Below are 25,637 nucleotides of genomic sequence, written 5' to 3' on the forward strand. Positions count from 1 at the left end.
AGTTTGTGCAGAGGGTTAAAGCTCCTGGTGTCTTAGCTGAGCTGTTCAGAATTTGAGGATTGAATATATACCTCAACAAGTAATTTTAATGGAGTATGGACCAAATGAGAAATGACATAGATCATGATGCTCAATTTCCAGTATAAAATATTTGTAGGAATGTTTGAAACTCAGGAGTGCTTGCGAATGAGCCAAGAAGTTTTATTTTTTATTTTTGACAGAAGAAAATAAATCATTGCTTTAGGCTGAATAAGCCATGATTACCTTTCAAAATATTATCTACATATATCTCAGAGAAGAAGATTCAAAATTATTTGATGAATAAAATAAAATAAGGCAGCATTCAGTACTTAGTCTCATTTCATTGGTATCTTGACATCTCTCTTTTTAGCCAGTACCCAACGTGTAATAAATTCACAAGATAAACCATATGCTTTAACTTGCTAGTGGCTATTAATTCTTTAGAAGTGCACATTCTTCGCCCAGCTAGTGTGGCTCAGTGGTTGAGCATTGACCTATGAACCAAGAGGTCATGGTTCGATTCCCAGTCAGGGCACATGCCCGGGTTTTGGGCTCGATCCCCAGTGTGCAGCGTGCAGGAGGCAGCCAGTCAATGATTCTCTCTCATCATTGATGTTTCTACCTCTCTGTCCCTCTTCCTTACTCTCTGAAATCAGTAAAAAAAATATTAAAAAAATAATTCCTGTATACTTACAAGCCAAAGATAGATTACACACACACACACACACACACACACACGTCTAGAAGTACAGTTGATCCTTGAACAACACGGGTAAGGGTGCTGACACCCCTATTTCCCCAGCACAGTCACAAATCCATATGTTACTTGATGCCTCCAAAAACTTATTACTAATAGTCTACTGTTGACTGGAAGCCTTACCGATAACATAGTTGATTAACAGGTATTTTGCATGTTATATGTATTATATACTGTATTTTACAATGAAATAAGCTTTACAAAAGAAAATGTTATTAAGGAACACATAAAGAAGATAAAATACATTTGCAGTATTTATTGGAAAAAAAAACAGGTATAAGTGGACCCATGCAGTTCAACCCCATGTTGTTCAAGGGTCAATTATATATATACTGGAGGCCCAATGCATGAAATTCGTGCAAGAGTAGGCCTTCCTTCCCCTAGCTGCCGGCACTGGCTTCCCTCTGGCACCCGGGACCTGGGTTCCCTCGCAGCCCCAGGTCCGGAAGGACATCCAGTCTAATTAGCATATTATGCTTTTATTATTATAGATTAAACTGTTAACAGTACTTAGAAGAGGAGGACTTTTAGTTTTCTATTTATATTCTTTCATATTTTTACAACAAGTAGACATTTAATTTTTTAATCTGAAATTTATCTGAGGGAGAAAAAAAATGCAAGCCCTTGGGAACCAACCTCCCCTCCCCTTCCCGCCCAAACCTTGGTTCAGTTCCTCTTGTCTTCTCTTGGCTTGTACAGTTTACCACAAATAAACACTATAGGTACAATTTATTTTATTATTATCCGGAGAAGTTTCACAAATAAAGTTCCTGGTTTCTAACAGGCTTGTCAGAAAATTATAGTTCTTCCCATTGTGACTACATGGTTTTAAAATACCAAGTGGTTGTTTATGGGGAACGTTTAGTTTGTTTGTTCATTTACTAGTTGAACATTTATTAAGTTCCAAGCAAGTGCTAAGCACTGGGGAATTTAAACATGCTAGTCCCTCAACTCTTCTAGCTGATGGTTCCTTCCCTCCTTCTGTATTGCTTGACCATCCCATCTGGTCCACAGAGCTTTCATACAGTACTTTCCAATGCTCATCTACATTTGAAAGGCAACCCACTTACACTTATTGCAATTTAGACCGCATATATGAATTTTCAAAAAGCTACTTCTTGCCTTCTGCATTAGAATATTCCCCTAAAATCGGCATCTTTTTACATCTACTTTTAATAAGTAACAGGAATAGGAGATGATTTAACAATGAAAATAGCAAGGATGGGGTATATAATGTTTATGTTATAAAGGAAAGGGGCATTTCTGAAAGATTTGATATTTGTGAGCAAAAACATATGTCAATCACTATTAGAGAGAGAAAAATATGATACATATGTATGTTGTATAAATATTTTTGGAATAAAAATATATATCTCTCCAGAGAGAAAGTGACTGGATCACATTATCTCTTTGAAGTTCCAGTTCTGTAGATTCAAGCATTTCTTTAAAAAGCAATTTAAAAATTATGATGAGAAAACATTTAGACTGAGGTTTAGATTACATACATATGTGTAGGATCAATATTTCTAAAACTGCATTTTTTGGTATGTCATGCCTTTTGCTTTGTAAATCCATGAAACACAATTTTAAATAAAAGTTTTATTTGAGGTCATTAAAATATGAAGGTGCAGAGTAATCTTTGCTGTTTCTGTTGTATTACATTCTGTATTATATTACATTTGATTATTAGAAAGTAATTTGCATGAGTATCCTCATGATTTTTTATAAAAATACATTTCCATTTTTGAAACTGCAGACTCAATATTGCCAAAATCTTCATTTTGAGCCTCACTGTTAGATTGTGTATTATCTCTTTTTTTGTGCATTTACCCTCCTATTATAAACTTAATGTGTTTCATTCTCCCCAGAGAGGACCAAAGAAACAACTGCTTAGTTGTTCTGTGGTTGCTAGCCTATTAATTCCCCACTAGACTTTAGGTATTTGGGGACAATTATGTCTCCTGTTAGGTCTCCTGGGCTCCTCTTTCCAAAGATAATTAAATCCCAAACTTGAAACTTGAAAGATAATTGATCAAGCAGCAGCAATGTACAGAGTACAAAGATACCTAAGACACCCTCCCTATTCTCGAGGAGATGGAACATTCTAGTTGGTAGAAAGGAACTCCTACCTTGCAGCCAACACAAATGTTTCTCTACCTTCCTTTCTCAAAGAACAAACAAACAAACAACTCCTCAAACCAAAACAAAAACAATGTATCTCAATAAGGTTTGTTAGAGGATTCTTAATAAATATATTATTATGGAAAGAATGTTAGTCTAACACCATAATTCTGCACATGGGGAAATGAAAGTATACCTGGTAATTGTTTTCCAAAATAAGGTAAAAGCCAACATTGTGTAAAAAAGCAAATGAATATAGCTCTCTTCTTATTTGTTCTTAATTTAAATTAGTCTTAATGTTATATTTTATCTGCAGTGAATTAAATATAATCAAATATCAAGTAAGTTCAGTTTTTTTGTCTTCTGAGTAATTATTCTATTATCTTTACTTTCCAAATAGATGGCACTCACATTAATATGTAAACAGAATTTTAGCACATAGAGATTTGTATACCCATTTTACCTTGATTAGTAGTGCAACTCATGTTCGTGTTGTAGGGCTTTGACCAGCTTCGACATGAAGGCTTGCTTTGTGATGTGACCCTGATGCCAGGTGACACGGATGATGCCTTCCCTGTGCATAGAGTCATGATGGCCTCTGCCAGTGATTACTTCAAGGCTATGTTCACAGGTAGGTTGCCTTTTTGAACTCTGCATCCACGTTATAACAATATGAAAAATATGTGTTCAGGTTTTTTTAATTTCTAAAGTTCTTTCAGGTCTTTTGGTCTGTGTCTTTATAAGAAGAAACAGTTTCAAAATGAATATACAACGAGTAAGTGTGGTTGTGGGTGGTGTTTTTTAAACTTGAGAAATGTATGTACCTCTTTCATACCTCCGTCCTCCTTTATTTCACAGCTTTTTCCCCGCCAGACACATATATGAATGGGCATCAGAGACTCTGGGTCCCACTACTACAATCTTTCATTCATCAAAAGATACGAAGTGACAGGAGAACATTAGTATAGAAATACTCCTTTTAAGTACATTCTTTAATAATAAATTATGCAGAAGCCTAACTGACATGAATGCTCACACAGAATAAAACTTGTTTTTATTTTATTGTATCTAATTAGCAGCAGAAGTGAGTTTGACCTTAATTAAATTATCTGTCTTCATTTAATTGAATGTCTTTTTATTTAAGGTGGAATGAAAGAACAAGATTTAATGTGCATTAAGCTTCATGGCGTGAGCAAAGTTGGTTTAAGGAAAATTATTGATTTCATTTATACTGCAAAACTTTCTCTTAATATGGACAACCTTCAAGACACACTGGAAGCTGCCAGTTTTCTACAGATTCTGCCGGTTTTGGACTTCTGCAAAGTGTTTCTCATATCTGGGGTAAGATATTTTCAAATCCTCAAATCCTTTTCTGCAGTAGACTCTGATGTCCCCTGTTTGGAGCAGACTTATGAATCTTTTGTTTACACATGTAAAACTTTGGCCATTAGAGAGGGATGTCACATAGTGTGTGGTTTGGAAGCAAGTTGAGAGGAAAACAGTACAGGTGTATATTTACAAAAGACAGTCATTTAATAAAAGCCTTCCGTATAATCAGATGACACCAGACAGTAATAATATTTGATAACAATATATACCTTAATATATACCTTAATCTTCTTGAAAATCTATAATAATAAAAGGGTAATATGCTAATTAGACCGGACGTCCTTCCGGACATCCTTCCTGACAAAGCTGAGACCCAGGTGCCTGCAGGTGGCCTGAGGGGAGCCAGCCTGGTCCTGGGTGCCTGCGGGCAGCCCAAGGGAAGCCAGCCCAGGTCCCGGTGGCCAGAGTAGGGAAGCAGCCCGGGGCCCGGGTGCCTGCCAGCGGCCAGAGGAGGGAAGCCCGGGTCCCAGGTGCCAGAGGGAAGCCGGAGCTGGCAGCCAGGGGAAGAAAGGCCTACTCTTGCATGATTTTTTGTGCATCGGGCCTCTAGTCCTATATAATAAAAGCCTAATATGCAAATTGTCCCCTCAACTGGGAGTTTGACCACTTGCTATGACATGTGCTGACCACCAGGGGTGGCGCGGAACATGGCAGGTGTTGGTGATGCGGTGTTGGCAGTGGGCAGCAGTGGAGGTGCTTACGGCTCTGATGGGCCCTGATGAGAGCAGGACTGCTGCGAGATGGTAGAGCAGGTGAGCGGGCGGCACCAGGCCAAAGCGAGTGTGAGTGGGGGCCCGATTGCCCCGCCCGATCACCCTGCAGAGAGCGACCAGTGGTGGCGGTGAGGGTCCTGGCCCTGATTGATCACCCTGCAGATGGCAACCAGTGGTGGCAGCAGGGGGTGGGGCCGCTGCTCAGTTCCCAGGAGCTAAGGGAGCTGGGTTGGGGGCCCGGCCCCAATTGATCGCCTTGCAGGTGGGATGGTGGAGCAGGTGAGGGGGTGGTGCCAGGCCAAGGTGAGGTGACAGGTGGGGCTGCGGGGCTGTGAGGCTGGGGGCACGAGCTGGGGCCCAATCCCCACAGGCCACCCCAAGGGACCCCACCCATGCACAAATTCATGCGTCAGGCCTCTAGTATTATATATTTTAATTTGGATTTATTCACCTTAATGATTTTATACAACAGAAGTTAAATAGAATTCTGGGGAAACATAACTTGAACTTCTAGAAGTCTTTTCAAATAGGCTCATCAATCTTTTTCCTTCCTTTAAATATGGGATCTAGGTCTTGAAAAGAACTAACAACTATATATAAACCTTTAAGAATATAAGTTTTGAGTCTATCAAAACATATGACCCATTGAACTGTTTTTAGCCCTCTTTAATAGATAAGAGAGAGCACATACAACTACCAACTAATGAACTGTTTAGCAGTCATCTGGTTCCTGACCACAGTGCCTTATTTTGGATGAGATTTTTACATTTTCTTCTGGGAAACAGAATATTTTGGTTGCAAAGAAATATTGCCAAGAAGATTGCTTTTGTGATTGAAAATTGTGACAATAGTAAATTTTGATATGTTTTATAATTTATTATAGTGATAGAAAATACATTTTCCTATAATTGATTTTACATCATACCAATTTTAATATTGGTAAATAATTGCTGTTAAGCCTTCAAAATTACATTTACTAAGCATGGAGCCTTATCTTTAAAACCCTAAGTTTCAAGAGAATGTGTCCTTAATGGTTTTATTAATAAGCTTCCCCTTATCTTTTAAAGTCAGCCAACAGTTCATTAACTGGCCTATTGAAAGTGTGCTTTGTTTGTTTATTGCCATTCTAAAGTACTCAGACTGGTGTCTCACAATTACTTTTAATCTTTTAAACTAACTGCTATTTTTAAGGGTTTTATGGCAGCATGGTGTAGTGTTGACTTGTATTGTCTTCTCCATTGCTCAACTAGCCCAAGTGAAGTTTATTTCCCAATATACTGCTTGTCGTCATTATTGAATCTGGGTACTAAATGAATTTTTAATTTAGTCATACAAGGCCATTCCCCTCAAGAGCTATAAGCATCTTTCCTCTAGTTTTGTGCATTGACATCATATAGCAAATTCATTTCAAGAAAAAGTAAATTGTATTGAATATGCTTTTAAAAATGTATGTCTAATTTAATAATAACACAATGCTTACATTTTTTATTGCTTTACATTGATCCTAGCAACATATGGTCATCCTAAGCCAAACTAGGCACAGTGTCGTGATTTTTTTTGGAACTAATCATTAACAAGCAACATCATTGACCTATTCATTATCAAATATCAAAGTTTAGTCCTTACAATTTTAGACATTGGTTGTGATCAGTTCCTTTACCTGAAAGAGAAGTACCAAACTGGATAAAGCACAATTTATGGAAAGGTATAAAAGTATACGATTATCAAAATTTAACAGTATTAGAAAATAATTTTGTTCTAGATAACTCTATTTAGGGAGGTGGGGAAGGGTGAGTGGGTGGGAGGTAATCAACCAAAGACATTGTATGCATATATGCATAACCCATGGACACAGACAGTGGGGTGGTGAGGGCCTGGGACAGGGAAGGGGGCTGGAGGGGGACTGGAGGGGGCCGATGGGGGAGAAAAGGGGCCGTATGTAATACTTTCAACAGTAAAAATTTTTAGGTTGATGCTTAACTACTGAGCCATGCCAGCTGGGCATCAACAATAAAGATTTTTTAAAAAATTAAAGATGGAACTACCTTATCAAAAACAAATTTATTTGAAATTGATATCACAGTAATTTTGCAATATAGACACATTTCCTGTAATTTGGATATTGATTTCTTAACCTATTTGAAGCATTTATTATAACTGTATGTTTTACCTTTTGGAAATTATATATATATATATATATATATATATATATATATATATGCACACACATATGCTTTTAAAAATGTATGTCTAATTTAATAACAATGTTTACATTTTATATATATATATATTATTGATTTCAGAGAGGAAGGGAGAGGGAGAGAGAGATAGAAACATCAATGATTCAATGATGAGAGTGAATCATTGATCGGCTGCCTTCTGCACACCCCCTACTGGGGATCGAGCCCACAACTGGAATGGAACCAGGGACCCTTCAGTCCGCAGGCTAATGCTCTCTCCACTGAGCCAAACTGGCTAGGGCTATATATTTTAATGAAAAGTTAATATTGTCTTAAAGATTATATTCTTCACTCCTAGTGTCCTCTGTAGACATCCTAAAACTCATTTTTAGGCTTGTCCCTGAAAGCTTACTTGTGGTATAGTTGACTCCTATCTCTAATGGTTTTAGAACTTGCTTGCCTATGAACTTTGAGGAAACACCACTTTTCTGACCACCATTCTACAGGGTATCCCCCAAAATATATACATACTTTGAATAATTATAAAGGCAGTGTTTATTAAAATACATTTTATTTTGAAAATGTAATAGAAATCAGCTATTAAAGTATGCATACATTTTTTAGGACACCCTATATTTACTTATCTTTCATCCTGGGCGCTATGTCTGTGTGACTTTACTGTGGAAATCTTCCCTCTTAAAACCCGTGAGAATTTTTGAGAAAAGTTGGTATATTATTAGTTTAAGGATTGTGTAAAATCCAATTATTCCTTTATTCCTCTTTCATGCATTCCATTTCTTAAATGTTTAGCCTCACTCTATTTCCCTTTTCTTTTTTTTTAATTTTTTAAAAAATATATATTTTATTGATTTTTTTTACAGAGAGGAAGTTAGAAGGATAGAGAGTTAGAAACATCGATGAGAGAGAATCATCGATCAGCTGCCTCCTGTACACCCCCAACTGGGATGTGCCCGCAACCAAGGTACATGCCCTTGACCGGAATCGAACCTGGGACCCTTCAGTCCACAGGCCGACGCTCTATCCACTGAGCCAAACCAGTCAGGGCTATTTCCCTTTTCTTAGCAATCAAGTGAATCAGTAAAAGCAGTAGCCCTGCGTGCCTTTTCTACTTATAAGAATGAAAGTTTCAAGATCATATATTTTTCAAAGGTAGATTTGGTTTTAATTTTCCCACAAGCTAAGTTATTATAGATAATTTTTAAACTTAACAATCTCATGTTTTAAGGATTACATGCTTAAACCAAACATTTTGAGGAAACAGGATTATATTTTTAATGATATAGGGTGCTTATAATTCACATAAATGAAACAAAACTTGGATTGGAGCTCTTAGAAAAAATAATTAGCTCTGATACAATTCTATTCCACCCCATTCTTAATCATTTGTATGGATGATGAGGAGCGCTGGTACATTAAATGTGACTCAGCAAAAAATTCACAAAGCATTATATATTAGTTTTGAATCATAACTTTAAATACTTTACTAAAGCCACACTTGTGTTTGGTGGGCTAGAGACATCGGTTTTCTGTTACAGAACATCAACCACTTTCCTCCTAACTCTGACATCCTTTGCGGTAATACTTTTTTCTTAGGGTGGTTATTATTATAGTTTATAAGATCTGGTGCTTTTGTTCTTGCTATATTATATTTTTGGTAATTATAGGAAAGACTATGAAATGAATACAAAAAATGACAGTGAACCATATAAAGCAGAATAGGTAAACTTTTCTGTAAAACTAAAAATGTTTACTTTCATATATCATGGAGATAATGGAAAATTACCTTTGTTTAGTTATATGCCCATTAAAATGGCATCTTTTACCCTTATGACTTTGCATAACTACAGCATGCTAAATAGCATGCAGCCATTTCCTGATTTACAAACAGGTTGTAAATTCTTTTGTTTATTATATTTGTTTACAAGTTCGAATTTGTAACATCTAGCATTTGCCCCACAGAATTACTATTATGGAAGATTACAGGCTAGCCCACAAAACCCAATTTAACGTAAGGTTGTTGAAATAGGACATTTGTAATTGAATTGGAAAAATTACAATTTAAATATACAATTATACAAAATAAACAATACTGAATGAAAGTGAGCAAAAAACAATTTTATTTTTATATAAAGGCATATTTAAACAGACTAAAATGCAATTGTGCTTTTGACTTGGTGATACTTTCTTTAAACTCATTTTTAAAAATTTATCTTTATTGTTGAAAGTATTACAGATGTCCCCCTTTTTCTCCCCACTAACCTGCCTCTACCCCACTCTCAGCCCCTCCCCAGGCCTTCCCTGTGTTTGTTTTTTCCTTGATACCGGTATATAATTGGTTCTACCAATGATTTATTATTGGGTTGGGGAGCTCACAGTGAAATACAGAGTAATGTTATTGAGATAACTGAATAAAACGAGAATTTGGAGATGGTGGAAAACAAAAGAGGTGTATAATGTGGTGAGGCAAAAAGCAGAGAAAAGGGGTTCTGTCAAGGAAAAACAATGAAGGGAATCAGATGTTTCTAGAAAAGATAGTTTCTTTTGGTGATGATATCAGCAGCAAGCTTTGGGAATGTTCTTGATGTAAGGATTTCCTGTATAGTACATATATTTACATTTCTTATTTAATCTAAATTGTATTTATCCATAACAATTATAACAAACATGTCATTCCAGATAACTTTTGTTGTTGTTGTTTGCTTTGGGGAGGTTCAATGCAAATTAGGAAAAAAATGCATAGGTAATTTTACAATGAATCAAACTGTTTCCCTCCCCACCAAACCAAGCATGACTTTCTTATGCAAAGGCTGATATTGAACAGGTAATGCCCATATACTGCTTATTTATGGCTGAGCATCTCTTTGATTAGTTGGTACCCAGACTGTGCTGTGTTTACTGTTACATATCATTTCTGCCTATAGCTTTAACCACCTTATTCTTTTCCATTTTTCATGTGAGGCTCTGTAAGGGAAGAACAGGCCCAGCCTGGGTTCAAAACAATTCTTCCTCCCAAAAGACCATTGTAATATCTAATATTATATCCAATAAGGGAAGTGCATTCTAAGTGTAAAGGAGCAAGAGAATAGGTTTCTCCAAGTTGGAGATACTGTCAGTATCCACCTCAAATGACATTTAGAATCTGAAGAGAGACAAAAATTGAGAGGAAAGTTTTTGGTTTTTAACGATCCTTTTGTTCTTCTTACCAAAATGTCCCTTCCCCATGTCCTGCGATGTCCTCACCTATGGAAGGAGACCCAGGGGAAGATATCCTCTGTCCCCCAAAGTAGCTTGTTTGATTTGTTCCCAGCCTTTTTCTATGGACATGCTTTCTCTCTCTGCATTAGAGGTACTAGATGTCAGGCTCTCATTTTAAGAAACTATACAGCACCATGGAGAATTTGGTGCATTGAATGTCTGAGGAGTCCCCCAGAATTTGCCAGCTAATTTCTTAGTCTTTGCATTTCCCTTGAGAAGACAAAAGCAGATACTTGTTTACTTTTGCTTTGTGGGTTTTTTTCCTAAAAGGGAATTTATTTGTATAAGATACTGACTTCAACAAAATAACATCACAGATTTCTGATGAAACCTGTTATTAAAATATCAAATTATGTTAATGACAATGCTTGGGTGCATTGGGTATGATTTGAGTTTTAATTTAGGGTAGGTTATTTAAATTTAATTTAAAGTATATTAAATTTTATTTAATTTGAATTTAATATAGCAGCAATGTGTACCAGTACGTTAATGAAAATGCCACATTGAAAATTATGATGCTTGGAACTGAAAGTTGTTTGATTGCAATAGAGTAATTTATATCAAGAAAATTTACATGGGTACTTGATTATTTTAAAATCAGTTTTATTGGTTCTCATAACTGGTTGAGAAATTTTGTTCTTTTTTGCTTCTCTGTCCTTTAAAATGTAAATGTAATTATTTAAATTAACTTCCATAATAGCTCTTTGGAATTTTTGGCCAGGAATTTTATATAATCAGATGAAATTAGAGTTCTTTTACACTTACAATTTTTAAAAAATATGCTTTAAACTTCATATTTTGAAAATTTAATATATTCTAATATATACATGAGTTACATTATATGTTTATGTTACTGCACATGTCCATTATGTTAAGTCAAGCTAGGCCAAATATTTGGGGATATGCTAGCTGAAGTACTTTTAATAATAATGACTAAGGAGTGGATTGAAATGAACAATCACTGAATAATCCTGCATTTTCCCCAAAATTGTTTACCATTATTCTATCATTTTTGACCTGCTTATATTAACTATTATTTTAATGATTATTTTAGACTTTGCTTCTAAAGTCTTTATAGTCTACAATTAATTTTTTATCTTTGATTACATGCACTTCATACAAATTAATTTTCTATTACATATTTTTTATCCAAGTCTTTTTAAAATTAATAAGGTTTTAGTAATTTACTGTTAATTCAACAGTATTCTATTTTTAGTTGTATCTATCATCACATCTTTAATTTTTATATTGCTTATAATTATAGTATTTAACCTTTATTATATACCCACAGTGTGGTTGGTAGCTGCTGTACATGAGCTATAGAAACTGCTTAGTCCATCTATCAAGAAGATGACAAGTTGGAAGGTTATGAATTTCCTTCTCTAGTGATTTTTAAGAAAAGAGTAGGCAGCTATCTGTACTGACTAGGTGGTCTGTCAAAGTCTTTTCCAGTTCTGTGGGTCTGTATCTGAGCATACTCATATTTTCCAAATGCCCTCAAATAAAAGGTATATTTCTGTGTCCTATTATTTTAGTAATTGTTTTCTTATTGGATAAAGTTGAAGAGAAAAGGGGGAAGTAACTAGATACCTTGATATCATTTCTAAATTACACAGTTCGGTTTTAATCTTTTTTTAAAAAAACACACACATGTTTTTATTGATTTCAGAGAGGCAGGGAGAGGGTGAGAGAGATAGAAACATCAATGATGAGAGAGAATCATTGATTGGCTGCCTCCTACACACCCCCTACTGGGGATCGAGCCAGCAACCCTGGCATGTGCCCTTGACCAGAATCAAACCTGGGACCCCTCAGTCAGCAGGCCAACGCTCTATACACTGAGCCAAACCAGCTAGGGCTAATTTTTCATCTTGGCTTATTTTATAATGCTTTAAATTTGATGACTAACAAATGATGGTATCATTTTGCCTATGTAAAGTACCCAATTTTTGTTTGTATTTGCAATCATATCCATATTGATGAGAATCTGAACATTTAGGAATTATTTTTGTGTTGTTATCAGCTATTGCTTATTTATACTAGTAAATGTGTATAAAAATGCAAATTGCCCTTGCTCCAGGGAGGGCTACTAATATTTCTTACTTGCCTCAGAAAATAGATCCATTACACCAAGCATGTCAAACTCGCAGCCCACAGGCCACATATGGCCCACAACGAATATTTATGTGGCCCAGCCAATATAATGGTGTGTAAGAAACATTTTAGTAAAAATTTCATAACTTAATTTTTACAATTTCCTGTTATACATAATTATTAATAACAAACTACAACGTTCGCTAATGACTGATTACTATAATTGTGGTGCATTTATTTCCCTTACGCACCTTATGCGCAGGAGCACCATTTCTCTCCACTAATACTAGCAGCAAATATTTTAGCAGCCGATTGCCACGTCATTAGTCTTGGATTGACTTGTTTGGTGTGTGCAACAGGAAATATTTTGTTTCGGAGAACAAGAAAAGTAGGTTTATTTGTGTTATGCTTATTAATTTGTGCAGTTATTCAGTGTCTGGTAAGTTAATTTTCAAAAAAACAGTAATTTTTATTAAAATGTTCTATTAATTTATGTTAATGATTACTTGTTTATTTCAGCCCTTTGTATTCAGCATGTCTCTATCGAAATAACCATGTGTTTCTATGAAAATTGAAGCTTTTGGTTTTTTTTGTGGCCCACATAACTTAAACCTTGTTTATTTGGCCCGTGTTAGCTTTTGAGTTTGACATGCTTGCCTTACACTAAACAGGAATCTCTTCTACCTGAGGTAGTTTGAGCAATTGGATAGTAACTATAACTTGATTTACACAGTTTAAACTTATAAGAGACACCAACCTGTCACAGTTAAATTGGATTAAAATGTACTTTTTATTGACTACATTAGAAATCCAAGGTATTGAACAGTGTTGAACTAACTGTATTTCAAATTTCCATAAGTGGTTAATTTATTTTTTCTAGTAATTTTGTGTTATAATTCTATTTTAGATATTTTTCTAATACATAGCTCTTAAGTATAACAAGCAATTAAAACTTTTTGGCGACTTCTGTAAAGCAGGTCAGTTTCTAAAAAGAGTTCAAATTGTTGAGCAATCAATCTGTCTTGTGTGTGTGTTAACCTTAGAGCTGTTATATTATGCAGAGGAGTAATGATTTTAGTATTATTTCAACTTTTAAATAATAGAATAATAGAAGGATTAGCCAATTTCCTCTTAACCATCTGCCAATCTGTTAACCATACAGTTGCATTAATGAGGTTTATGTGACATTTGTGAACACACATCCTGACTAAATTAAAAAACAACATTTGAGTACTTTGCCTGTTACTGTGTTTGTATACATACACAGACATTTGTATGGTAGGCTTGTGTTTTGAGTTATTTCTTGCATAATATTTCCTGATATTGATACTATTGTAATTAGCTAGTTATTAATAATAGGAAAGAAACAAAAGGAAGGCCAAACATTATGAGCATGACCATCTGGGCAGCTTCACCAGGAAGCTGCAACTTTACACTCCCCAGGAAACCACCAGCCTATTCCCTACGAATCACTGGAGAACCATGGATTGGCAAGAATGGGTGGACCCGATGCAAGCCCTCAAAAATTGGGGCATACATAATCCCCACAAACATAGGAATTCATTTTCTTTTGCTCCTGGCTCTTGTGGCTCTTGGCTCTCTTGCATTTGCCCATGTGGCCCACAGCCATGTAGTCCCCACATACAATGGACTAATGGATTATAGTGGGGAACACAAGCTAAGCTAGTGTGAGGCAGGACTGGACACTGCTCAGTTATGGAAATGAAACTCTGGACACTGGCTCTGATTTTAGCTCTGCTGAAGCCACAGCTACACTTCTTCTATGGTGGGGCAAGGGGAAATTGGACTCCAGAAACTCGGATTTTATTCCACACAAATAAAAATCACTCATTCTCCCATGTGAGTCTCAGAAAATTCTTTTTCTCAGGATATTGTAAAAAATTCACTCCTACGAGCAACAGGAGAGGATGAGGATCTCTCCCCACCATTAACAATATGATTTTTCTCCTTTCACTTTTGACCAGTCTTTAGGGGTGACCAGGCCGGCAGGGGAGGGCAGTTGGGAGCGACCAGGACAGCAGGGTAGGGCAGTTGGGGCAATCGGGCTGGCAGGGGAGCAGTTAGGCATCGATCATGCTGGCAGGGGAACGGTTAGGGGGCAATCAGGCTGGCAGGCAAAAGCTGTTAGGGGCAATCGGGTAGGCAGGCAGGCGAGCGGTTGGGAGCAAGCAGTCCCAGATTGTGATGGGGATTGGGTTTAAACCGGCAGTCAGACATCCCCCTAGGGATCCCAGATTGGAGAGGGTGCAGGCTGGGCTGAGGGACACCCCCTCCCCAGTGCATGGATTTCGTACACTGGGCCTCTAGTATTTTCATATATCTGTTGGCCATTTGTATGTCTTCTTAGGAGAGATATCTGTTCAGGTCATCTGCCCATTTTTTAAATTGGATTGTTTGTTTGGTGTTGAGTTGTATGATTTCTTCATATATTTTGGATATTAATGTCTTGTTGGAACTGTTGTTTGCAAATAACATCTCCCATTCAATTGGTTGCCTTTTTGTTTTATTGTTGATTTCTTTTGCTGTGCAGAAGCTTTTTAGTTTGATATAGTCCCATTTATTTTTTCCTTTACTTCCCTTGCCTTTGAGATCAAATTCATAAAATGTTCTCTACAACCAAGGTCCATAAGTTTAGAGTCTATGTTTTCTTCTATGTAATTTATTGTTTCAGATCTTATGTTTAAGTCTTTGATTAATTTTGAATTGATATTTATACATGGGGCCAAACTGTAATCTACTTTTATTCTTTTGCATGTGGCTTTCCAACTTTTCCAGCACCATTTATTGAAGAAGCTTTCTTTTCTCCATTGTGTATTTTTGCCTCCTTTGTAAAAAATTATTTGCCCAGCCTGGCTGTTGTGGCTCAGTTGGTTGAGCATCATTCTGTGCACCAAAAGGTCAATGGTTTTTTTCCTGGGTGGGGCACATGCCTGGGTTGTGGGTTCAATCCCTGGTAGGGGTGTGTATGGGAAGCAGCTGATCAGTGTTCTTCTTTTGGGTTGATGTTTCTCTCTCTCTCTCTCCCTCTCCCTTCTTCTCTCTCTCAAGTCAATAAAACATATTAAAAGTTATTGGCCCATATATATGTGGTTTTATTTCTGGGCTCTCAATTCTGTTCCATTGATTTGTTTGTCTTTTCTTCTGCCAACACCATGCTGTTTTGATTATCATAGTTCTGTAGTATAATTTGAAGTCAGATAGTATAATACCTCCAGCTTCGTTCTTTTTTCTCAGGATTATTTGGCTATTCAGGGTATTTTGTCCTTTTTCATTAAAAAAATGACATTGGGGCCAAGCAAGCCTGGCTCAGTGATTGAGTGTCAATCTATGAACCAGGAGGTCACAGTTCGATTCCTGGTCAGGGCACATGCCTGAGTTGCAAGCTCAATCCCCAGTGTGGGGCATGCAGGAAGCAGCCAATCAATGATTCTCTTTCATCATTGATGTTTCTAGCTCTCCCTTCCTCTCTGAAATCAATAAAAATATATTTTTAAAAAATGACATTAGGATTTTGATCAGGATTGCATTAAATCTGTATGTTGCTTTGGGTAATATGGACATTTTAACTATATTGATTTTTTCCAATCCATGAACATGGAATATCTTTCCATTTTATTGTGTCTCTTTCAATCTCTGTAGTTTTCAGTATACAATCCTTCACATCCTTTGTTAATTTTCTTCCTAGGTATTTTTTTTGTTTGTTTGCAATTACAAGTGAAATTTTTTTCATTTCTTTTTCTGAAGTTTCATTGTTAGTATATAGGAAAGCAGTGGATTTTTGTACATTGATTTTGTATCCTGCAACTTTACTGTATTTGTTTATTGTCTCAATAGTATTTTGGTGGCATCTTTATATATATATATGTATATATAATTATATCTGAAAAAAGTGACACTTTTACTTCTTCCTTCCCAATTTGAATGCTTTTTATTTATTTCTCTTGCCTTCCATAACTATGTTGAATGAAAGTGGTGAGAGTGGGCATCCTTGTCTTGTTTCTGATTTTAGAGGAAAAGCTTTCAGTTTTTCCCCATTGAGTATGATGTTGGCTGAGTGTTATATATGGCCTTGCTGTATAAGAATAAGGTATTATAACTTTTCTGTTAGTGGATCTTCTAGCTGTGTTACTTTTAAGAATCATGAATGAAAGGAGGATTGAGATGAATTATAAGAGAATAGCCTCTATTTTTATCAAAATATCCATCTGGCCAGAATTTTATTAATATTTCTTGGGGGAGGGAAACACACATTTTTCAAGAGAGAAAATACATCAGGGCCTTGAATAATGTCGTTTCATTATAACATTGGTGAGATGCAGTAGGAATTGAACTCTTGTTTATATCAATTAGCTTGTGGTAAAATTGGTTTCATTATATGTCTTTTCACCGCAGTTCCAAGAACCTATTGACAATATTGAGGGCTTATTGTAATTATTTTGACCATAATCAACTAATAACATTGTTTCTTAGAGTAACTTCTAACCTACTGATTTTGAATGATTATGTGTTTTTAGTCACCCTTCTACTGGATTAGGTAAAGTTGGTTTGTGAATTTTCTTTAGATCATTAATGTATTTACTTACGAATCTTTATTAGCATCTATATGGACAGTAAAAGGCATCATTTATTCTTCTTCCAGAACAGGTATTTATGTTATCCGGATGTGAGTGTCATGGAAGTAGTCATGTTTTAATTTTTTATTGGCTTAATAGGTCACTTTAGACAATTGTGTTGAAGTTGGGCGGATTGCCAACACCTACAATCTGACAGAAGTGGATAAATACGTTAACAGTTTCGTCTTGAAGAATTTTCCTGCATTGCTGAGCACTGGGGAGTTCTTGAAACTCCCCTTTGAGCGTCTTGCCTTCGTGCTTTCCAGTAATAGCCTTAAGCACTGCACTGAACTTGAGCTCTTTAAGGCTACCTGTCGCTGGCTACGATTGGAAGAGCCTCGGATGGACTTTGCTGCGAAATTAATGAAGAACATACGATTTCCACTGATGACACCACAAGAGCTGATTAATTATGTGCAAACCGTGGATTTCATGAGAACTGACAATACTTGTGTGAATCTCCTTTTGGAAGCCAGCAATTACCAAATGATGCCATACATGCAGCCAGTTATGCAGTCAGACAGGACTGCCATTCGGTCTGACACCACTCATTTGGTTACACTAGGAGGAGTGCTGAGGCAGCAGCTGGTTGTCAGCAAGGAATTGCGCATGTATGATGAAAAGGCCCATGAATGGAAATCATTAGCCCCTATGGATGCCCCAAGGTACCAGCATGGCATTGCCGTCATTGGAAATTTCCTCTATGTCGTTGGAGGACAGAGTAATTATGACACAAAAGGAAAAACCGCTGTCGATACAGTCTTCAGATTTGATCCTCGATACAATAAATGGATGCAAGTTGCATCTTTAAATGAAAAGCGCACCTTCTTCCACCTAAGTGCCCTCAAAGGATATCTGTATGCAGTTGGTGGGCGAAATGCAGCTGGTGAACTTCGTAAGTTTCTTTACCCTGAAATTCTTGTCAAATAAAAAAATAAACAGTTCTTTAACATAAAAGACAAGAAAATGTAGTTAGGGTTACATTTCAAACTGTTTTTTCATACAAAATATCAGAGGCAAACAGTATGCCTTATCTGGGCATCTATTATTGGCCATGGTACAAATTATATCTCATAAATTCATCAATATGTTGCAAAATATTTGATTTGCACAGTATGTGTGGTTTTCATCTTGAAGGTTTAACTACAAAGTGTATCCTGCTAATTTAAATTATAATAGAATCTTGGACAGAAGTTTGGCATGTTCTCTAATTTTTCATTTTTAAAAGCCCACATACTATTTTACCGAATAGGTTAAAATTCTTCCTTACAGAGCACTGATTTTTATTGTTTTTTTCTTTTACATAATCTGTTACCTATCAGAGGCCACATAATAAGATAATTTTCTTTATAGATTAAATGTACAAAGTTCAATATTATCCAATGTTTATTTACTGTGAATATTATAATCTGTGACTATTAGTTTTAAAAATAATTCTCTCTTGGTGAAATACCAGTTCTCTTCACTGTAAACTGACCTGGTAAACTTTGATGGTCACTCTTTTTTTCTTCTAATCTAAGATTGGTCATATGTACAGTTAGCATAGCAGTACTTTGGCTATATAAATTAAAAGCAGAAGGTATATTTCTGTTCTTTTAGATAAAATTGGAATAAGATTGGTGTTCAAAGGGAAGTAAGAAAACCACATTTTATATCATGCATTTCATATCTGTCATGACCATCATTGTTTGGCTTTTCCCCCCACCCCTCTTTTTTATTTTCTGTTATAGAGTCCCTGTAGTTATCCAGTATTCCAGGTTCCAGAATGCTAGGAAAGTTTAAAATATCGGCTTGGGATAAATTAAGAGTAATTATGAGAATATTTCTCTTCAGTAGTCTAAGAAATAAAAAGTAGTTTAATGGATTTGAGAGTAAGCTATTTATGGGAGACAAAAAGAACAGCTCTCAGCTCTTATACTTTTCAGCTTATCAGGCCCTTACTTGTTAGTGACATAGTCTTAATGGTACTGATCTTTCCTACCCAGTTTTTTCCTCCTTTTTTACAGTGATATTTTTTTCGAAGACCAAACTTTCTAGATTGTTGGACTAGGTTCCATGACAATGAACCACACAGGTTTCCCAATATATTTTAATAATTAGACTTTTAAAAGCATTTGAGATGTTAGTACCCTGAGGGTAGAATTTCCATTTCAGTCGCCTCAGTCAACCCATACACATTATTTTCATGTTATTATATTATTTTAAACTTATGGTATCTAGAAATATCCACAAGATACAAGCAGTGACTTGGCACTTTCTTAGAAAAATCATGGGTCTAAGATAACCTTTATGAGTTCACAAATTATTTGTCATCAACTCTGGCAGTCAATGGTCATTTTGAAACAGTTTTTTCACAAAGGAAATAGCTCAATTTTTCAGTCTGTGCTTGCTTGTTGATGTTATCACCCCTGTTAATATGCAGCTATTAAGTTTTCAATATATGCTCCTCATATTAATTAGAGGCCTATTCTTCTCAGAATCTATAATCTTTAAGCCAAGAAGAGTCATTACATACAACCAAGAAGCTAGAGGTTTTATTTTCTGACTTGTTCCCCACCCTGTTTGAGCTCTTCCCATGTTATACTTAGTGGAGAACAAGGAGCAGACTACCCCATTGGACAAGTGTCTGGCTTCCTTGCTCATGACTTTTAGAAAACACCTCTATATCTTATTAAAAATGATCTGTGTTTCAGTTTGAAAGTGAAAAGAAACATTTAAAGGCCAACTATTTGATATTCTTTCCCTTTAAAATCATCTCCTATAATCTATAGGTAACTAAACTTTTGTAGAAAATGATTGCTTCCCTTAAAATCAACATACCCAGCAAATCCAGTCTATACTAAGTATTTTAAGTTAAAATATATTGGAAGTTGTTTTAAAAAATTATGTGATTGACTTATCAAGTGCACTCAAAGTAAAATTCTTGATTCCAGGAGAACCTTCAGGCCAAAGGAGCCATTACATAAAACAAAGAAGCAAGAAGCTTCATTTTTTTTTTCTGGACCCATCCCACTCCCTTAATGTGCCTCCTATGCTAACCGCAAGTGGGGAGCAAGAAGTGAACTGTCCCATCTTGTCACATTCAAAGCATTTTAGATAATTTTAATGCATTGCCCTTTTAAGTATTTTCATGGAAGTGCACAGTACATCAAAATGATACTACTATTGTGTGTATGAGCCTGGCATTTTGCTGAAATATAACTCCTTAGAAACACTACCTTACTTTGACATCAGGTACAAAGGGAAAGTAGAAGAAGCATAAGAATAACTGTCACTTAAGTGAAAAAGGAGTCAGTTATTTCTGGCATCTTTCAAAATTATGTCATATAAGCAATCGATCTTCCATTGAGGTTTTCTATATTGAAGAGAAATATGACAGCTCAGATAGCTCTCGCTTCAGTTAAATATTAATAAGTCAAGCTTTCAAATAATGAAATAACAATAGAAAACAAGTTAGATTTTTCAAATAAATGTATAATAAACTTGCTGAAATTTATCAAATGCCTCCATATCCCTTAATGGATTTAGCGTTTTCTTCATTAAGCAGCAAATCACTAGCTGGCACTCTAGGATTCTAGAGCCCATCCCCCCCTCTATGGGAGCCATCTTTGTCCAGATGGTTTTCTTCAGGCCTAATCTCTTTCCCAATCTCCAAGAACATCACCTTTTGGGACCAATTCTGGACTCCAGTGGAATCACCTGAGAAAATAAGATTCCTGGTAATATATGTGAAACAGCCAACCTAAGTGTAATTCTTTAGTTGGATAAGGTCTCTAATTTATATACCAGGCTACCAGACTACTGAAGATGAGAGGAGTCAACAAACTTTTGTAAAGGGCCCGAAAAAAATATTTTCAGCTTTACAGGCTATAGGAACTCTTCACAACTAATCAACTCTGCTGTTATATTGCAAAAGCAACTATAGGCAATTTATAAACAAATGGATGAGACTGTATTCTAATAAAGCTCTTATATACAAAAACAAAAATGTGAAATGCATAAAATTTTCATATATTCTTCCTTTGATTTTTCCCAACTTTTAAAAAATGTAGAAACCTTTCATGGTTTTATCTTGTGGCTCATAGAACAGCAGATGGCATACTGGATTTGACTTCCTAGCTGTAGTTTGCCTGACCCTGTTCTAGATTTTCCCAGTTACCTCATTACCAGTCCCAACTCTCATATGATGGAACCACTGCTTGTGGCTCCAGCTCCTTGCCTTGCATCATCCCTTGTTTCTACCCTATTGAATTTGTGGCACTAAACTTGTAAATATGGAAAACAGAAATAAGGGCATGTATATAAACTTTTTAATCAAATATATTCTATCTTAAACTACTATTGACTTCACTAATAACAACAGCAATTCTGCATGAGGACATTAGAAATTACATGATGGGAAGAGCTAAAGGAGATCAATTATTTAGAAGAAGACACGTTTATAGATGATGAACTATTATATATTATGTTATTGGTGGTTAATAGCCATCTTATACTTAGGGACTTCTGTATGAGAAATTATACATATGTATAGATGGATTATATATGTATAGATGGATTGTTATATCCTCTATTAGGAAAAAAGTGCAATTAACTTACTGACAGAAAAATAGCATTATCTTTCTACATAGGTAAAATTTAATGATCATAAAGAGTGAGTAGTCATTCAATTTCTAGTTTCACTATAAAAGGAATAAGGGGAAACTAGTGGAAACTACATCAAAACAGATTGAATTAGACATAAGGTAAGGCTGTTACACTCTAGAAATTTCAAAGTTCAAAGCAGAGTTCTTCATTGAGAAAAACACAGAACTACAGTAAAATCTGTCTTTGACCTCAAACAGATGGGAAAGATAATCTCTGGAAGTCTTTTAAATTTTTAAAAACCTTTTACTGACAGGATGTGTGATTAGACTCCTTTTTTATCAGCTAAGACTCTATCGTTAATTACTTTGCTGATGCCAAGTACCAATCAATCTACTAGATTTTCTATAAGTGTAGGGAGATAATAATGTCCATTCGGTAGGAGTTTGCTTGTCAAGTAGGTGCAAATCATGCTAAAGGCAAATGGAAATGCACATTTAAAGACATCAGTAACTGGAATTAGTCAAAGCAGTACTGCAATATATGGCAGTTTTAGCTCGTTATTAATTGTGAAAAAGTCCCCCCATCTTATTTGGGGGAAAGATTTTGCAGGATTTTGCTACTTTATGGAAGGGTTTAGAAGAAATAGAGTTGTTAAGGGTTCAAGCCCGAAGCAGAGAACAAAACTAACAAGGGAATAGATCAGAATGAGAATTGTAAAAGCCTTTGGAGTAAGACTGAAAACTCAAATCTAAACTAAGTGAAAGGGAAATTAGTAAAAGGTGTTAGAGGAGAATTAAATACTTCACATAGTGAATTTGATGAAGAAATGAAAGTATTGAATAGAGTAGAAAAGTACTCTCTTTCAATTTCTCTCCAGTTTTTCCATGTTATTTCTTAAATAGGAAACCTTGTTCAAAGGATGATTCATCAGTTAGAATTTCATTTGGCTGCGAGTAGCAAAACCTTATTCCAGTGGCTTGATAAAATAGCTCTACTCAGTAGACTTCTGCTTCCATTTCATTGTCTAGAACTATATTATATGGTCATCTCCAGCTTGAAGGGGACCTCACAAGTTGAATTTTATTTTAAATTTGGCACAGTGCTTCCCTGAGAGTGTTATGGTTCTGTTAGTAAGAAAGCAGGGTTAAGGGAGACAAGAAATTGGGTTAGCAACTGGCAGTGTCTGCAATAAATTGTATAAACTTTTCAAGTCAATCTAGACTCTGTGCTTTTAAAAAAGGCTCATATTTTATATTTGTCTGGATTGTCATGGTTCTATTTTTGAGTTTATAACAAATTGATATTTAAATAAGTTGAGGTCATTTTTCTAAAATATTTTGTTAAAATTTATAAATTTATTACTGAGAGGAAGTATCACTAATAAAAATCTTAACTTCATATTATGCTGCAAATCATTTTCAAGTTAAGAGCATTATTGGCTGCAACAGTGTTGGGTATATACAAACTATTGGCTTTAATGTATAGTTGTAGATAAATTATTGTCAATGTCCATTTTATAGTCTGGATATGAAATAAAGCAATAAGCACGAGAACATATACCAAGCAGTGTGCATACTTTTATTCTCAACTTACAATTTTGCTTTATATCTATTAACCTTTTTTTCTATATGGTATATAAACACGGGGGCCTAGAATTGAAATTTTTTTCCCTTATGATTATTTTTTTTCTTCTCACATTTTTTAAATTGGGAGAAATGTCAAATTACAAGTATACAAGAAAAGAAATCCTAGTGATTTCTGCAGTGACAGAAATGTGTTAGATTATTACACTAAGTATCTAGTCTAATGTAACATGTAGTAATGGTTCAAATTGTTAATATAATATCAATAATTAAGATGAGATCCCCCAAAGAATATCTCATACCTATAATAGATATGTTTCAGTTATTTGGATATTATTATTCTTCCACCTAAAAATAATTAATTGTAAAATTTGAAATCATGAATTATTTTCTTCATTTTTTTAAAACAACAGCTACAGTAGAATGTTATAATCCAAGAACAAATGAATGGACCTATGTTGCCAAAATGAGTGAGCCCCACTATGGCCATGCTGGAACTGTGTATGGAGGAGTAATGTATATTTCAGGTAAGCACTTATGATTCAAGTCCTATTAATATAATACATAAACTTTTTAAAAATATATATTTTATTGATTTTTTTTACAGAGAGGAAGGGAGAGGGATAGAGTGTTAGAAACATCGATGAGAGAGAAACATCGATCAGCTGCCTCCTGCACACCCCCACTGGGGATGTTGCCCGCAACCAACGTACATGCCCTTGACTGGAATCGAACCTGGGACCTTTCAGTCTGCAGGCTGATGCTCTATCCGCTGAGCAAAACCAGTTAGAGCAATACATAAACTTTTAACTGTCATTATATTTCTATATAATTTTAATAAAATAATCCAGAAAATGGAAAATAAAAATATAATTTATGCTGATTTTAGAAGATAAATGTATTTTGGCCACACACACATATATTTTTCTAATAAAAAATTCTAAACCAGCTACAGTTCGCTTACAGTGTCCCCATAGCAACTTTCATTCTCAAACTGTTGGTATTTAAATCATTCTTCTGTAGAATTTAGAAAAGAGTCTTATTTTAATGTAATGTTCACCTCTGGTATTGAAATTTTCTTTTGTTAGACAGGTTCTTGTCATTTGGCCATGACACAGATTACCTCCCAGTGGTCAGCAAACTGGGGCTTGCGAGCCACATGTGGCTCTTTGGCCCCTGAGTGTGGCTCTTCCACAAAATACCACGTGCGGGCGCGCACGTACAGTGCGATTGAAAATTCGTGGCCCATGCGCAGAAGTCGGTATTTTGTGGAAGAGCCACACTCAAGGGGCCAAAGAGCTGCATGTGGCTCGCGAGCCACAGTTTGCTGACCACTGCCTCAGACAATGTGTCCTCCTTTTGAGGGCCTGCCAGTGCCAGGCCAGCAGTTACATTATGAAAGCAAAGGTATTCAGGTGATGTTTGTGCTCTGAGTCTCTGAACATTGCCCTATGAAATCTGCAATCAAGAAGGATAAGGGAAAGACCTGGATTGTGAGATTGGCAGGTTTTTGGTGTTAAATTTATGAGTAACTATGGGATGTCTTATATTGAGTCATCCAGAAAATCATACCCTCAACTAATCAATCATTTATACCACCTATCTATTTTCTGTGTGTAGATGCCATCCCATTATGAGAGCTCCAAATCCTCTGAGGAAAATGACATCTGGATTGTTCTAGTGGTGATTTGGCATAACTAGCATATATTGCATACATGGCCTTCATAATCAAGAGTAAGATAGGAACCATAGCTGAGTTTTCAAACCAAAGAACACTGTTTTGCCTTCTGATAATTCTGTAAAGTCCAAAAATAAATTTAAAAAAACAAAAGAAAAAAGTAGTGATTTCCATCTGAACACCAGATAGTGGAGCTTTGATATGATATAGCTGAAAATTAGTTTATTTCTCTCCCTAATCTTCAGAACATACAGTGTGATTCTTTTATTGTAAAGACTGATTTACTTGTGATATAAGAATACACTTTGTAGATGGTAATTCAATTGATCAGTGACCAATTATTGCACATACAAAATTCCATATATATTAAGCTAATTTTTTAACTTTGTAAATGTCCATGCTGATAGAACGTGTCATTGCCCACCCTCAGCCCACCTACCAACAACTCTACAGAAACAAATAATTCTGAACATTCTTATAAGCTTGTACATTTGCACACTTTCAACTTTTCCAAAGCATTTTGATTTATTTCAATTCATAGTCATAGTCACAGTCCTAATGAAATAATTAGCGTACATATTTTTATTTAGCAAGTGAGGAAATG

The 25,637-nt window shown here is 35.6% G+C and overlaps 1 protein-coding gene across 2 annotated transcripts in view; it reads left to right on the top strand.

Moving 5' to 3' along the window:
* Positions 1-25,637, top strand: part of KLHL13 (kelch like family member 13) — a 419,190-nt gene that overhangs the window by 391,557 nt on the left and 1,996 nt on the right. For both annotated transcript variants that reach the window (XM_023758502.1, XM_006082197.2), the window contains 4 exons: positions 3,398-3,530; positions 4,044-4,240; positions 17,285-18,080; positions 23,769-23,882. In XM_023758502.1, the coding sequence (XP_023614270.1) occupies positions 3,398-3,530; positions 4,044-4,240; positions 17,285-18,080; positions 23,769-23,882 (1,240 nt within the window). The remainder of the gene's footprint in view (positions 1-3,397; positions 3,531-4,043; positions 4,241-17,284; positions 18,081-23,768; positions 23,883-25,637) is intronic.

This window comes from Myotis lucifugus, unplaced genomic scaffold, assembly GCF_000147115.1.
Source record: "Myotis lucifugus unplaced genomic scaffold, Myoluc2.0 scaffold_2, whole genome shotgun sequence".
Lineage (NCBI taxonomy): Eukaryota > Metazoa > Chordata > Mammalia > Chiroptera > Vespertilionidae > Myotis > Myotis lucifugus.